This window comes from Salvelinus alpinus, chromosome 4 (genome assembly GCF_045679555.1).
Source record: "Salvelinus alpinus chromosome 4, SLU_Salpinus.1, whole genome shotgun sequence".
In the NCBI taxonomy this organism is placed as follows: Eukaryota; Metazoa; Chordata; class Actinopteri; order Salmoniformes; family Salmonidae; genus Salvelinus; species Salvelinus alpinus.
In genome coordinates, this window is record NC_092089.1 from 98,639,546 (window position 1) to 98,656,182 (window position 16,637).

At 47.0% G+C, this 16,637-nt stretch overlaps 1 protein-coding gene across 4 annotated transcripts in view; it reads left to right on the forward strand.

The window, feature by feature from the left end:
* The window catches only part of LOC139574770 (copper-transporting ATPase 1-like), a 43,818-nt gene that overhangs the window by 16,167 nt on the left and 11,014 nt on the right, over positions 1–16,637 (forward strand). For 3 of the 4 annotated variants that reach the window (XM_071399650.1, XM_071399648.1, XM_071399649.1), the window contains exons 7-21: positions 604–765; positions 938–1,014; positions 1,153–1,375; positions 5,942–6,175; positions 6,769–6,860; positions 7,123–7,250; positions 7,343–7,497; positions 7,762–7,896; positions 10,118–10,312; positions 10,541–10,723; positions 11,008–11,079; positions 11,686–11,833; positions 13,175–13,321; positions 13,989–14,131; positions 14,414–14,617. In XM_071399650.1, the coding sequence (XP_071255751.1) occupies positions 604–765; positions 938–1,014; positions 1,153–1,375; positions 5,942–6,175; positions 6,769–6,860; positions 7,123–7,250; positions 7,343–7,497; positions 7,762–7,896; positions 10,118–10,312; positions 10,541–10,723; positions 11,008–11,079; positions 11,686–11,833; positions 13,175–13,321; positions 13,989–14,131; positions 14,414–14,617 (2,298 nt within the window). Of the gene's footprint in view, positions 1–603; positions 766–937; positions 1,015–1,152; positions 1,376–5,941; positions 6,176–6,768; positions 6,861–7,122; positions 7,251–7,342; positions 7,498–7,761; positions 7,897–10,117; positions 10,313–10,540; positions 10,724–11,007; positions 11,080–11,685; positions 11,834–12,764; positions 12,789–12,835; positions 13,071–13,174; positions 13,322–13,988; positions 14,132–14,413; positions 14,618–16,637 lie in introns of those variants that run through there. The other variant, XM_071399651.1, reaches the window with a different exon arrangement.

Here is a 16,637-nt window from a genome sequence, read left to right on the forward strand (position 1 = left end):
GTAATGGTGTTCTGATTCTAATCAACACACCGTAATGGTGTTCTGATTCTCATCAACACACCGTAATGGTGTTCTGATTCTCGTCAACACACCGTAATGGTGTTCTGATTCTCGTCAACACACCGTAATGGTGTTCTGATTCTCGTCAACACACCGTAATGGTGTTCTGATTCTAATCAACACACCGTAATGGTGTTCTGATTCTCGTCAACACACCGTAATGGTGTTCTGATTCTCATCAACACACCGTAATTGTGTTCTGATTCTCGTCAACACACCGTAATGGTGTTCTGATTCTCGTCAACACACCGTAATGGTGTTCTGATTCTAATCAACACACCGTAATGGTGTTCTGATTCTCGTCAACACACCGTAATGGTGTTCTGATTCTCGTCAACACACCGTAATGGTGTTCTGATTCTCGTCAACACACCGTAATGGTGTTCTGATTCTCGTCAACACACCGTAATGGTGTTCTGATTTCTAATCAACACACCGTAATGGTTCCCTCTTGAATAATCCCAGAGTGTCTCTGTGCTACACCCCTGCTAGATGTTTCCTCTAAACCGTGTATTAACAGTACTCCTCTCCACCTCTCTCCAGGTCAGGGGAATGACGTGTGCCTCCTGCGTTCACAAAATAGAGTCCAGCCTGATGAAAGAGAACGGTATCGTCTACGCCTCCGTTGCCCTGGCAACCAACAAAGCCCACATCAAGTACGACCCGGAGGTGACGGGACCGAGAGACGTCATCAAACTCATAGAGGTACTTCATTTTTTTTTCTCAATCATTCATTTATTTGTTTGTCCATTCGTTTGTTCATCCCAACTGGGTCATGCAACCCCTCTCCTCTGCCCTTCATGACAATGTGATATCCGTTTCTTTACCTAGTAAAATATAGGGTTACATTTATTCATTCATTTTGTCTGTTTATCAGAACATGGGCTTCGAGGCATCTCTGGTGAAGAAGGATCGTACAGGCAGTCACCTGGACCACAGCAGAGAGATCACACAGTAATGGAAGGGAATGGGAGGTGTGGGATAACGGGAGGCAGTAGTTCAGCTGCTTGGGTTTTTCCTCACTGGCTATTTAGACGAGATTACTCGTCTGTCTCCATCTCCGTACCACCTCTTCTCTCTCTCTTCTCCCAGATGGAGGAAGTCGTTCCTGGTCAGCCTGTTCTTCTGCGTCCCAGTCATGGGGATGATGACCTACATGATCATAGTAGACCACCAGATCAGCACGTCTCACCAGCACAACGCCACCACACAGGACCGGGAACACTACCACTCCACCATGTTCCTGGAAAGACAGCTGCTCCCAGGCCTCTCCATCATGAACCTGATCTCATTCCTCTTCTGTGTCCCTGTACAGGTAGGAGAAAAAGAGGGAGGGAGGGATAGATGGGGGGGAGGGAGGGATAGATGGGGGGGAGGGAGGGATAGATGGGGGGGAGGGAGGGATAGATGGGGGGGAGGGAGGGATAGATGGGGGGGAGGGAGGAATAGATGGGGGGGGGGAGGGAGGGATAGATGGGGGGGGGAGGGAGGGATAGATGGGGGGGAGGGAGGGATAGATGGGGGGGAGGGAGGGATAGATCGGGGGGGAGAGGGAGGGATAGATCGGGGGGGAGAGGGAGGGATAGATGGGGGGGAGGGAGGGATAGATGGGGGGGAGGGAGGGATAGATGGGGGGGAGGGAGGGATAGATGGGGGGGAGGGAGGGATAGATGGGGGGGAGGGAGGGATAGATGGGGGGGAGGGATAGATGGGGGGGAGGGAGGGATAGATGGGGGGAGGGAGGGATAGATGGGGGGGAGGGAGGGATAGATGGGGGGGGGGAGGGATAGATGGGGGGGAGGGAGGGATAGATGGGGGGGAGGGATAGATGGGGGGGAGGGATAGATGGGGGGGAGGGATAGATCGGGGGGGAGAGGGAGGGATAGATCGGGGGGGAGAGGGAGGGATAGATCGGGGGGGAGAGGGAGGGATAGATCGGGGGGGGGAGGGAGGGATAGATCGGGGGGGGGAGGGAGGGATAGATGGGGGGAGGGAGGGATAGATGGGGGGGAGGGATAGATCGGGGGGGGAGGGAGGGATAGATCGGGGGGGAGAGGGAGGGATAGATGGGGGGGAGAGGGAGGGATAGATGGGGGGAGAGGGAGGGATAGATGGGGGAGGGATAGATAGATGGGGGGGAGAGGGAGGGATAGATGGGGGGAGAGGGAGGGATAGATGGGGGGGAGGGAGGGAGGGAGGGATAGATGGGGGGGAGGGAGGGAGGGATAGATAGATGGGGGGGAGGGAGGGAGGGATAGATAGATGGGGGGAGGGAGGGATAGATAGATAGATGGGGGGGAGGGAGGGAGGGATAGATAGATGGGGGGGAGGGATAGATAGATGGGGGGGGGGGGAGGGATAGATAGATGGGGGGGAGGGATAGATAGATGGGGGGGAGGGATAGATAGATGGGGGGAGGGAGGGAGAGATAGATAGGGGGGAGGGAGGGAGAGATAGATAGATGGGGGGGAGGGAGAGATGGATAGGGGGGAGGGATAGATAGATGGGGGGAGGGAGGGGGGAAAGATGGGGAGGGAGGGATAGATAGATGGTGCTCCCTCCCCCCCCGTCTATACGCCCCAGGAGGGAGCAGTCACTTGGGGAGGGAGGGAGCAGTCACTTGGGGAGGGAGGGAGCAGTCACTTGGGGAGGGAGGGAGCAGTCACTTGGGGAGGGAGGGAGCAGTCACTTGGGGAGGGAGGGAGCAGTCACTTGGGGAGGGAGGGAGCAGTCACTTGGGGAGGGAGCGAGCAGTCACTTGGGGCGTATAGACGGGGAGGGAGGGAGCGAGCAGTCACTTGGGGCGTATAGACGGGGAGGGAGGGAGCAGTCACTTGGGGCGTATAGACGGGGAGGGAGGGAGCAGTGTAGAAATGTATTATGTAGAACAAACAAGACTCTGTTGAATAAAATAGATCATATCAGACTGAATAAGCCCCTGATTTAAAATTAGACTTACACTATATACAGTGCCTCCGGGAAAGTATTCAGACCCCTTGACTTTTTCCACATTTTGTTACAGCCTTATTCTAAAATGGATTACATACTTTTTTTAAATCCTCAACAATCTACACACAATAACCCATAATGACAAAGCAAAAACAGGTTTTTCGAATTTTTAGCAAATGTATAAAATAAAATAAACGGAGACCTTATTTACATAATTATTCAGACCCTTTGCTATGAGACTCGAAATTGAGCTCAGGTGCATCCTGTTTCCTTTGATCATCCTTGAGATGTTTCTACAACTTGATTGGAGTCCACCTGTGGTAAATTCAAGTGACTGGACATGATTTGGAAAGGCACACACCTGTCTATATAAGGTCCCACAGCGCATGTCAGAGCAAAAACCAAGCCATGAGGTCAAAGGAATTGTCCTTAGAGCTCCGAGACAGGATTGTATCGAGGCACAGATCTGGAGAAGGGTACCAATAAATGTCTACAGCATTGAAGGTCCCTAAGAACACAGTGACCTCATCATTCTTAAATAGAAGAAGTTTGGAACCACCAATCCTCTTCCTAGAGCTGGCCGCCCGGGCGAACTGAGCAATTGGGGGAAAAGGGCCATGGTCAGGGAGGTGACCAAAACCAGATGGTCACTCTGACAGAGATCCAGAGTTCCTCTGTGGAGATGGGAGAACCTTCCAGAAGGTCAACAATCTCTGCAGCACTCCACCAATCAGGCCTTTATGGTAGATTGGCCAGACGGAAGCCATTTCTCAGTAAAAGGCACATGACAGCCCACTTGGAGTTTCCGTAAAGACACTCCGACTATGAGAAACAAGATTCTCTGGTCTGATGAAACCAAGATTGAACTCTTTGGCCTAAATGTCAAGCGTCATGTCTGGAGGAAACCTGGCACCATCCCTATGGTGAAGCATGGTAGTGGCAGCATCATGCTTTGGGGATGTTTTTCAGCGGCAGGGACTGGCAGACTACTCAGGATTGAGGGAAAGATGAACAGCGCGAAGTACAGAGAGATTCTTGATGAAAACCTGCTCCTGAGCACTCAGGACTTCAGACTGGGCCGAAGGTTCACCTTCCAATAGGACAGCAACCTTAAGCACACAGCCAAGACAATGCAGGAGTGGCGTCGGAACAAGTCTATGAATGTCCTTGAGTGGCCCAGCCAGAGCCCAGACTTGAACTCGATCGAACATCTCTCGAGAGACCTGAAAATGGCTGTGCAGCGACACTCCCCATCCAACCTGACAGAGCTTGAGAGGATCTGCAGGGATGAATGAGTGAAACTCTCCAGATACAGGTGTGCCAAGCTTGTAGCGTCATACCCAAGAAGACTCAAGGCTGTAATCAATGCCAAAGGTTCTTCAACAAAGTACTGAGTAAAGGGTCTGAACACTTATGTAAATATGTTTTTTTATATTTAGTGAATTAGCAAACATTTCAAAAACCTGATTTTGCTTTGTCATTATGAGGTATTGTGTGTACATTGATGAGCAAAAAAAAACAATTTAATACATTTTAGAATAAGGCTGTAACTTAACAAAATATGGAAAAAGTCAAGGAGTCTGAATACTTTCTGAAGGCACTGTATACCAAAGTAGGTGGACACACCTTAACATTTGTGGATTTGGCCATTTCAGCCACACACGTTGCTGACGGGTATAAAATCGAGCACACACCCATGCAATCTCCATAGACAAACATTGGCAGTAGAATGGTCTTACTGAAGAGCTCAGTGACTTTTAACGTGGCACCGTCATAGGATACCACCTTTCCAACAAGGATGCCCTGCTATAGCGCTGCCCCAGTCAACTGTAAGTACTGTTATTGTGACGTGGAAACAACTAAGAGCAACAACGGCTCAGCCGCAAAGTGGTAGGCCACACAAGCTCACAGAACGGGACCGCCGAGTGCTGAAGCGTGTAAAAATTGTCTGCCCTCGTTTGCAACATTCACTACCGAGTTCCAAAATACCTCTGGAAGCTGCTTCAGCACAATAACTGTTAGTCAGAAGCTTCATGAAATGGGTTTCCATGGACGAGCAGCCGCACACAAGCCTAAGATCACCATTCGCAATGCCTAGTGTTGGCTGGACTAGTGTAAAGCTTGCCGCCATTGGACTCTGGAGCAGTGGAAATGCGTTCTCTGGAGTGATGAATCCCAATTTATCATCTGGCAGTCTGACGGACGAATCTGGGTTTGGCGGATGCCAGGAAAAGTCTACCTGCCTGAATGCATAGTGCAAACTGTAAAGTTTGGTGGCGGAGGAATAATGGTCTGGGGCTGTTTTTCATGTTTCAGGCTAGGCCCCTTAGTTCCAGTGAAGGAAAATCTTAATGCTACAGCATACAATGACATTCTAGACGATTCTGTGCTTCCAACTTTGTGGCAACAGTTTGGGCAAGGCCCTGTCCTGTTTCATCATGACAATGCCCCTGTTCACAAAGCGAGGTCCATACAGAAATGGTTTGTCGAGATAGGTGTGGAAGAACTTTACTGGTGTGCATAGAGCCCTGACCTCAACCCCATTAAACACCTTTGGGATGAATTGGAACGCCGACTGCGAGCCAGACCTAATCGCCCAACATCTGTGCCCGACCTCACTAATGCTCTTGTGGCTGAATGGAAACAAGTCTACTCAGCAATGTTCCAACATCTAATGGAAAGTCTTCCCAGAAGAGTGGAGGCTGTTATAGCAGCAGAGGGGGGACCAACTCTATATTAATGCCCATCATTTTGGAATTAAATGTTTGACTAGCAGGTGTCCACATACTTTTGGTGATCTCGTGTATCTTTCTAAGTAACACAATACTTACTTAAATAATAATCACCATTTGTGACTCAAGTGTGAAAGTCATTTTTTTATCAAACCTGAAATTATTATTATTATTATTTTTTTTACATTCTTGTCTTTTAGTTTATTGGAGGACGCTACTTCTACACCCATGCCTACAAGGCCCTGAAACACAAAACAGCCAACATGGACGTGCTCATCGTGCTGGCCACCTCCATAGCCTTCACCTACTCCGTGGTCATCCTCATGGTCGCCATGATAGAGAGGGCAAAGGTCAACCCCATCACTTTCTTTGACACGCCCCCCATGCTCTTTGTCTTCATCTCCCTGGGGCGCTGGCTGGAGCAGATTGCCAAGGTACTGAACCTATATATCTCTTTATTTAACTAGACAAGTCAATTAAGAACAAATTCTTATTTACAATGACGGCCTACCCCGGCCAAACCTGGACGACGCTGGGCCAATTGTGCGCCGCCCTATGGGACTCCCAATCACGGCTGGATGTGATGCAGCCTGGTTTTTTGCTTTGTCATTGAGGTTTTGTGTGTCGATTGATAAGGGGGGGTACAATTTAACCATTTTAAGAATAATGCTGTAATGTAACAAAATGTGGGGGAAGTCAACGGGTCTGAATACTTTCTGAAGGCACTGTATGTAAAAGCATACTTTAGCTATAACACAAACGGATAACTTATCATTAATAGAGACGTACTCTAGTTACAGAAATAGCACCATGCTCTGCAGCTACTACTGTCCGTTGCTATAAAGATGTAGAAGCATATCTTCTAGAAGACATGAGCCCCGGAGTGGCGCAGGTCTGAGGCACTGCACCTCAGCGCAAGAGGCATCACTGCAGTCCCTGGTTCGAAACCAGGCTGTATCACATCCGGCCCGAATGCTCTGTAGCTATTGCAACCATATACTCCTGACCTGCTCTGTCTCCCCTGCAGAGTAAGACATCAGAAGCTCTGTCCAAGCTGATGTCCCTCCAGGCCAGCGAGGCCACGGTGGTCACGCTGAACACGGACATGTCTGTACTCAGGTACTTCACTAAACATGTCCTGTTTCTAGACTTGTAGTTGGATAGCCTGGGTGTTTCTGCTCTTAACCAAAACAGTTTCTGGCCCTGAGATTAGGAATTGGATAAGGCAGGTTGTAAGATATTTGAAACTATTTCAAGTGTTTAAGTTTCATTTCGATGTTTAATCAGAACTGACCCCAGGCCAACATTGAACAGCAAACTCTTTTGAGACATGGCATAGAACCTGCATCTGACTACATGCCTTTCTCTCTGTCCATGTCAGTGAGGAGCAGGTAGATGTAGAGCTGGTCCAGAGAGGAGACGTGGTCAGGGTGGTGCCTGGAGGGAAGTTCCCCGTTGATGGGAGGGTCATCGAGGGACACAGCATGGCTGACGAGTCCCTCATCACAGGTGGGTTACAGTGGGGAAGATCAACTCTGAGGAGACTGGAGAGGATACATCTCAAAGCTAATGTCTCATCTCTGATGTGTTTTGTGTCCCAGGCGAGGCCATGCCAGTGACTAAGAAGCCAGGCAGCACAGTGATAGCTGGCTCTATCAACCAGAACGGCTCTCTGCTCGTCAGTGCTACACACGTGGGCCTGGACACAACCCTGTCTCAGATAGTGAAACTAGTGGAGGAGGCTCAGACATCTAAGGTGAGGGTGGTGGTGGTAATATGTCAATTTTTGTGTAAATTATCTTCTGTTTCCTGGACTTTGAGTTGGATATAAGGGATATTTGATATATATTTGATATATATTTGTCTATATTTGATTTTGACAGAACTGACCTTGGGCAACACATGGAGGATTTGTCTCAGAATACATTTTTCAGTAATGAGCTGGAAGAGCTTCACCTCTGTGGCCTCTGACCTATGCTTTAACCTTTAACCTTTATGACCTCTGACCTCTCCCCTGCAGGCTCCCATCCAGCAGTTTGCAGATAAGATCAGTGGTTACTTTGTCCCGTTCATCGTTGGGGTCTCTCTCCTCACTCTGTTCGCCTGGATCCTCATTGGCTTTGTTGACTTTCCACTGGTGGAGAAATACTTCCCTGTGAGTAGCCTTTACTATACTGATATCTGTGTAAAAACCTTTACTATACTGATATCTATGTAAAACCTTTACTATACTGATATCTGTGTAAAACCTTTACTATACTGATATCTGTGTAAAAACCTTTACTATACTGATATCTGTGTAAAAACCTTTACTATACTGATATCTGTGTAAAAACCTTTACTATACTGATATATGTGTAAAAACCTTTGCTATACTGATATATGTGTAAAAACCTTTACTATACTGATATCTGTGTAAAAACTATTACTATACTGATATCTGTGTAAAAACCTTTACTATACTGATATCTGTGTAAAAACCTTTACTATACTGATATCTGTGTAAAAACCTTTACTATACTGATATCTGTGTAAAAACCTTTACTATACTGATATCTGTGTAAAAACCTTTACGATACTGATATCTGTGTAAAAACCTTTACGATACTGTTATCTGTGTAAAAACCTTTACGATACTGTTATCTGTGGGTGTATTTACAGGGGGTGTATTTAGCTAAATCATTCCACTTAAATCAGGCATTTACATAATTTTCATTTAAATCCTGTCTCTTTGTGAGAGCAGTATGGGAAAGGCCTAGTGGGGAATCTGCTGTCACCTGTCTACTTCCTGTTTAACCTCTCTAGGGTACGTGGGACGGTAGCGTCCCACCTCTTCAACAGCCAGTGAAACTGCAGGGCGCCAAATTCAAAACAACAGAAATCCCATAATTAAAATTCTTCAAACATACATGTATTTTACACCATTTTAAAGATACACTTGTTGTAAATCCAGCCACAGTGTCCGATTTCAAAAAGGCTTTACGACGAAAGCAAACCAAACGATTATGTTAGGTCAGCACCTAGTCACAGAATAACACAGCCATTTTTCCAGCCAAAGAGAGGATTCACAAAAAGCAGAAATATAGATAAAATTTATCACTAACCTTTGATGGTCTTCATCAGATGACACTCATAGGACTTCATGTTACACAATACATGTATGTTTTGTTCGGTGAAGTTCATATTTATATCCAAAAATCTGAGTTTACATTGGCGCCTTACGTTCAGAAGTCACAAAACATCCGGTGATTTTGCAGAGAGCCACATCAATTTACAGGAATACTCATAATAAACATTGCTAAAAGATACAACTGTTATGCATGGACTTTTAGATGCACTTCTCCTTAATGCAACCGCTGTGTCAGATTTTCAAAAAAGCTTTACGGAAAAAGAAAACCATGCAATAATCTGAGTCGGCGCTCGGAGCCCAATCAAGACAAATATAGCCGCCATATTATGCAGTCAACAGAAGTCACATTATAAACATTCACTTACCTTTGATGATCTTTATCGGAATGCACTCCCAGGAATCCCAGTTCCACAATAAATGTTTGTTTTGTTCGATAATGTCCGTCATTTATGTCCAAATTCCTCCTTCAGTACACTTTCCAAACTCACGACGCGCGGGCAGGTCCAGCGGAAAGTACGGACGAAAAGTTAAAAAAGTTATATTACAGTCCGTAAAAACATGACAAACGAAGTAATGAATCAATCTTTAGGATGTTTTTAACATAATTCTTCAATAATGTTCCAACCAGAGTATTCCTGTGTCTTCAGAATTGCGATGGAACAAAGCTCGCTCTCACGTGAACGTGCATGGTCACCTCATGGCAGACCTGACTAATTCCTCTCCTTCGGCCCCACTAAACAGTAGAGGCATCAGACAAGGTTCTAACGACTGTTGACATCTAGTGGAAGCCGTAGGAAGTGCAACATTACCAATATCCCACTGTATCTTCAATAGGAGCTGATTTGAAAATCGACCAACCTCAGAATTCCCACTTCCTGGTTGGATTTTTTTCTCAGGTTTTTGCCTGCCTGATGAGTTCTGTTATACTCACAGACATCATTCAAACAGTTTTAGAACTGCATATTATAATATGTATGCATATTCTAGCTTTTATGGCTTTGTAGCAGGCCGTTTACTCTGAGCATGCTTTTCATCCGGACGTGAAAATACTGCCCCCTACCCCAAAGAAGTTAAACAGTGGAGGCTGATCAAGGGAAGGAGGCAAGGGAGAGGAAATCAGCATTAGACTATTGATATGTAATCCAGACTGTTCCCCTGTTTCTCTGTCTCCCTCTACAGGGCTATGATAAGAGCGTCTCCAAGCTGTAGACTACCCTGTCTAACGTCACTCTGTCTCCCTCTACAGGGCTATGATAAGAGCATCTCCAAGGCAGAAGCCGTGATCAGGTTTGCCTTCCAGGCCTCCATCACGGTGCTGTGTATCGCCTGCCCCTGCTCTCTGGGCCTGGCAACCCCGACAGCTGTGATGGTGGGCACGGGAGTGGGCGCTCAGAACGGTATCCTCATCAAGGGAGGGGAACCACTAGAGATGGCACACAAGGTGAGGGGAGAAGACACTACCAATCAGACAATAGTTGATCACTAATAATATCATATTGATAGTAAAAATCATTCGGTTTGATTTGTTATGCCTCATGTTTGTAGTCAGAATCTGATTGTTTGCGACTGTTACACTTACTGGGTGTATGTTATTAAATTGTCTGAGGATCGCTATACTATCGCTTCCCTTATTGCTAACTCATTACAAAAAAAACGGTATATTTTCCAGATCCAGACAGTGGTGTTTGATAAGACGGGTACCATCACCTACGGAGCTCCTAAAGTCATCCAGGTGAAGATTGTAGTGGAGGGGAACAGGATGCCTCGCTCCCGTCTGCTGGCCATCGTAGGGACCGCAGAGAACAACAGTGAACACCCGCTGGGAGCTGCCATCACCAAGTACTGTAAACAGGTGAGTCTGATTCTGTTACCAAGTACTGTAAACAGGTGAGTCTGATTCTGTTACCAAGTACTGTAAACGGGTGAGTCTGATTCCGTTACCAAGTACTGTAAACGGGTGAGTCTGATTCCGTTACCAAGTACTGTAAACGGGTGAGTCTGATTCCGTTACCAAGTACTGTAAACGGGTGAGTCCACCTGAACCTCAGTCCTACAGCTGACAGGTAGGAGACTGGTCGTGAGTGGATCATTCCATTGTGGATCCAGATGAAGTGTACTAATCTGTCTCTGTATTAGGAGCTGGGTACGGAGTCCCTTGGTGCGTGTACTGACTTCCAGGCTGTGCCAGGCTGTGGAATACGATGCCAGGTCAGTAACACTGAGACCATCAGGAGAGGCCCGTGACGGCTGTGTAATTAACTAAACCTGTGTGTGTGTTAGGTCAGTAACACTGAGACCATCAGGAGAGGCCCGTGACGGCTGTGTAATTAACTAAACCTGTGTGTGTGTTAGGTCAGTAACACTGAGACCATCAGGAGAGGCCCGTGACGGCTGTGTAATTAACTAAACCTGTGTGTGTGTTAGGTCAGTAACACTGAGACCATCAGGAGAGGCCCGTGACGGCTGTGTAATTAACTAAACCTGTGTGTGTGTTAGGTCAGTAACACAGAGACCATCAGGAGAGGCCCGTGACGGCTGTGTAATTAACTAAACCTGTGTGTGTGTTAGGTCAGTAACACTGAGACCATCAGGAGAGGCCCGTGACGGCTGTGTAATTAACTAAACCTGTGTGTGTGTTAGGTCAGTAACACAGAGACCATCAGGAGAGGCCCGTGACGGCTGTGTAATTAACTAAACCTGTGTGTGTGTTAGGTCAGTAACACAGAGACCATCAGGAGAGGCCCGTGACGGCTGTGTAATTAACTAAACCTGTGTGTGTGTGTGTGTGTGTGTGTGTGTGTGTGTGTGTGTTAGGTCAGTAACACAGAGACCCTGCTGAGACAACATCAGGAGGACAGTGACAGTGAAGACAACAACCAAAGAAACAGTGTTCTGGTCCAGATCAGTGACTCCAGAACCCAGCCAGAATCACACCCCCTCATCATGGACCCGCAGCCTCTCAGTGCGTACTGGGATATGTAGTGCAAAATAAGACAGCTATTTTCAATTGTTTTAAAGCCGAATGGAAAATACAATCTTAAATTAGCCCTTATTGTCAATTATTATTCACCATAAGGCCTGTTTCCACTGCACCGATTGAAATGCATGCTATGCATTCTGTCTACAATCTAGGAGATATTCTAGTCTAACCCCTATTATTCCTCTGTGTTCCTCTATAGCCCTGGTGCAGACAGAGAACCAGTAACTTCTCTGTGTTCCTCTATAGCCCTGGTGCAGACAGAGAACCAGTAACCTCTCTGTGTTCCTCTATAGCCCTGGTGCAGACAGAGAACCAGTAACCTCTCTGTGTTCCTCTATAGCCCTGGTGCAGACAGAGAACCAGTAACCTCTCTGTGTTCCTCTATAGCCCTGGTGCAGACAGAGAACCAGTAACCTCTGTGTTCCTCTATAGCCCTGGTGCAGACAGAGAACCAGTAACCTCTCTGTGTTCCTCTATAGCCCTGGTGCAGACAGAGAACCAGTAACCTCTCTGTGTTCCTCTATAGCCCTGGTGCAGACAGAGAACCAGTAACCTCTCTGTGTTCCTCTATAGCCCTGGTGCAGACAGCGTCCTACGTGGTGTTGATAGGGAACCAGTAACCTCTCTGTGTTCCTCTATAGCCCTGGTGCAGACAGCGTCCTACGTGGTGTTGATAGGGAACCAGTAACCTCTCTGTGTTCCTCTATAGCCCTGGTGCAGACAGCGTCCTACGTGGTGTTGATAGGGAACCAGTAACCTCTCTGTGTTCCTCTATAGCCCTGGTGCAGACAGCGTCCTACGTGGTGTTGATAGGGAACCAGTAACCTCTCTGTGTTCCTCTATAGCCCTGGTGCAGACAGCGTCCTACGTGGTGTTGATAGGGAACCAGTAACCTCTCTGTGTTCCTCTATAGCCCTGGTGCAGACAGCGTCCTACGTGGTGTTGATAGGGAACCAGTAACCTCTCTGTGTTCCTCTATAGCCCTGGTGCAGACAGCGTCCTACGTGGTGCAGACAGCGTCCTACGTGGTGTTGATAGGGAACCAGTAACCTCTCTCTGTGTTCCTCTATAGCCCTGGTGCAGACAGAGAACCAGTAACCTCTCTGTGTTCCTCTATAGCCCTGGTGCAGACAGCGTCCTACGTGGTGTTGATAGGGAACCAGTAACCTCTCTGTGTTCCTCTATAGCCCTGGTGCAGACAGCGTCCTACGTGGTGTTGATAGGGAACCAGTAACCTCTCTGTGTTCCTCTATAGCCCTGGTGCAGACAGCATCCTACGTGGTGTTGATAGGGAACCAGTAACCTCTCTGTGTTCCTCTATAGCCCTGGTGCAGACAGCATCCTACGTGGTGTTGATAGGGAACAGGGAGTGGATGAGGAGGAACGGACTGCAGATCAGACCTGATGTTGACGAGACCATGAATGAACATGAACGCAGAGGACGCACTGCTGTACTGGTGGCAGTCGACAGTGAGTACTGAGTAGCCTGAGGAGTACTGAGTAGCCTTAGGAGTACTGAGTACTGAGTAGCCTGAGGAGTACTGAGTACTGAGTAGCCTGAGGAGTACTGAGTAGCCTGAGGAGTACTGAGTAGCCTGAGGAGTACTGAGTAGCCTGAGGAGTACTGAGTAGCCTGAGGAGTACTGAGGAGTACTGAGTACTGAGTAGCCTTAGGAGTACTGAGTAGCCTTAGGAGTACTGAGTACTGAGTAGCCTGAGGAGTACTGAGTAGCCTGAGGAGTACTGAGTAGCCTGAGGAGTACTGAGTAGCCTGAGGAGTACTGAGTAGCCTGAGGAGTACTGAGTAGCCTGAGGAGTACTGAGTAGCCTGAGGAGTACTGAGTAGCCTGAGGAGTACTGAGTAGCCTGAGGAGTACTGAGTAGCCTGAGGAGTACTGAGTCGCCTGAGGAGTACTGAGTCGCCTGAGGAGTACTGAGTCGCCTGAGGAGTACTGAGTCGCCTGAGGAGTACTGAGTCGCCTGAGGAGTACTGAGTCGCCTGAGGAGTACTGAGTCGCCTGAGGAGTACTGAGTACTGAGTAGCCTGAGGAGTCTCCAACCTTTAATCCATTGTGTTGCTGAGTGTATATAATCACTCTCCCCCTGTCTCTGTCTCTCTCTCTGTCTCTCTCTGTAGGTCTTCTATGTGCCATGATAGCCATAGCAGACACAGTGAAGCCTGAGGCAGAGTTGGCGGTTCACACCCTGCAGGCCATGGGGCTGGAGGTGATTCTGATGACTGGAGACAACAGCAAGACAGCACGGGCCATCGCTGCTCAGGTAGGGGCCTGGGCTGGCTGGGTGGGGTTCAGAGGTCACGGGAGACTACATAGACTACTACATGCAAATATAATGTTTATGAATGTATCCACTGAACCAGAACATGTCACTCTGGATAACAGCATCTGATTAACAACCCAAATGGAAATGTGGTTTGATTGTGTCTTGTGAACTGTCATTTAGCTGTCTCTCTGTCTCCTCCGGGTGGGCATCAGGAAGGTGTAAATGTGCTTTTATTGTGTCTTGTGAACTGTCATTTAGCTGTCTCTCTGTCTCCTCCAGGTGGGCATCAGGAAGGTGTTTGCGGAGGTGCTGCCGTCCCACAAGGTAGCCAAGGTAGAGCAGCTGCAGCAGGCAGGGAAGAGGGTGGCCATGGTGGGTGACGGGGTCAACGACTCGCCCGCTCTGGCCATGGCAGACGTTGGCATCGCCATTGGAACTGGCACTGACGTGGCCATAGAGGCAGCTGACGTGGTGCTGATCAGGGTGAGGAGTGGATGGATGTTAATCTGTCTGGCTGTCTGATCGTCTCTACACGTTAATCTGTCTGTTCGTCTCTACATGTTAATCTGTCTGATCGTCTCTACACGTTAATCTGTCTGTTCGTCTCTACATGTTAATCTGTCTGATCGTCTCTACATGTTAATCTGTCTGATCGTCTCTACACGTTAATCTGTCTGTTCGTCTCTACATGTTAATCTGTCTGACCGTCTCTACATGTTAATCTGTCTGATCGTCTCTACACGTTAATCTGTCTGATCGTCTCTACACGTTAATCTGTCTGATCGTCTCTACACGTTAATCTGTCTGATCGTCTCTACACGTTAATCTGTCTGGCTGTCTGATCGTCTCTACATGTTAATCTGTCTGATCGTCTCTACACGTTAATCTGTCTGATCGTCTCTACACGTTAATCTGTCTGGCTGTCTGATCGTCTCTACATGTTAATCTGTCTGTTCGTCTCTACATGTTAATCTGTCTGATCGTCTCTACATGTTAATCTGTCTGATCGTCTCTACATGTTAATCTGTCTGTTCGTCTCTACACGTTAATCTGTCTGTTCGTCTCTACATGTTAATCTGTCTGATCGTCTCTACATGTTAATCTGTCTGTTCGTCTCTACATGTTAATCTGTCTGATCGTCTCTACACGTTAATCTGTCTGTTCGTCTCTACACGTTAATCTGTCTGATCGTCTCTACACGTTAATCTGTCTGATCGTCTCTACACGTTAATCTGTCTGTTCGTCTCTACATGTTAATCTGTCTGATCGTCTCTACACGTTAATCTGTCTGATCGTCTCTACATGTTAATCTGTCTGATCGTCTCTACACGTTAATCTGTCTGTTCGTCTCTACATGTTAATCTGTCTGATCGTCTCTACACGTTAATCTGTCTGATCGTCTCTACACGTTAATCTGTCTGATCGTCTCTACACGTTAATCGGTCTGTTCGTCTCTACACGTTAATCTGTCTGATCGTCTCTACACGTTAATCTGTCTGATCGTCTCTACACGTTAATCTGTCTGTTCGTCTCTACACGTTAATCTGTCTGATCGTCTCTACACGTTAATCTGTCTGATCGTCTCTACATGTTAATCTGTCTGTTCGTCTCTACATGTTAATCTGTCTGATCGTCTCTACATGTTAATCTGTCTGATCGTCTCTACATGTTAATCTGTCTGATCGTCTCTACATGTTAATCTGTCTGATCGTCTCTACACGTTAATCTGTCTGATCGTCTCTACACGTTAATCTGTCTGATCGTCTCTACATGTTAATCTGTCTGTTCGTCTCTACATGTTAATCTGTCTGATCGTCTCTACACGTTAATCTGTCTGATCGTCTCTACATGTTAATCTGTCTGATCGTCTCTACACGTTAATCTGTCTGATCGTCTCTACATGTTAATCTGTCTGATCGTCTCTACATGTTAATCTGTCTGATCGTCTCTACACGTTAATCTGTCTGATCGTCTCTACACGTTAATCTGTCTAATCGTCTCTACACGTTAATCTGTCTAATCGTCTCTACACGTTAATCTGTCTAATCGTCTCTACATGTTAATCTGTCTGATCGTCTCTACACGTTAATCTGTCTGATCGTCTCTACACGTTAATCTGTCTAATCGTCTCTACACGTTAATCTGTCTGATCGTCTCTACACGTTAAGCTGTCTGATCGTCTCTACACGTTAAGCTGTCTGATCGTCTCTACACGTTAATCTGTCTGATCGTCTCTACACGTTAATCTGTCTGATCGTCTCTACACGTTAATCTGTCTGATCGTCTCTACATGTTAATCTGTCTGATCGTCTCTACACGTTAATCTGTCTGATCGTCTCTACACGTTAATCTGTCTGATCGTCTCTACACGTTAATCTGTCTGATCGTCTCTACACGTTAATCTGTCTGATCGTCTCTACATGTTAATCTGTCTGATCGTCTCTACACGTTAATCTGTCTGATCGTCTCTACATGTTAATCTGTCTGATCGTCTCTACACGTT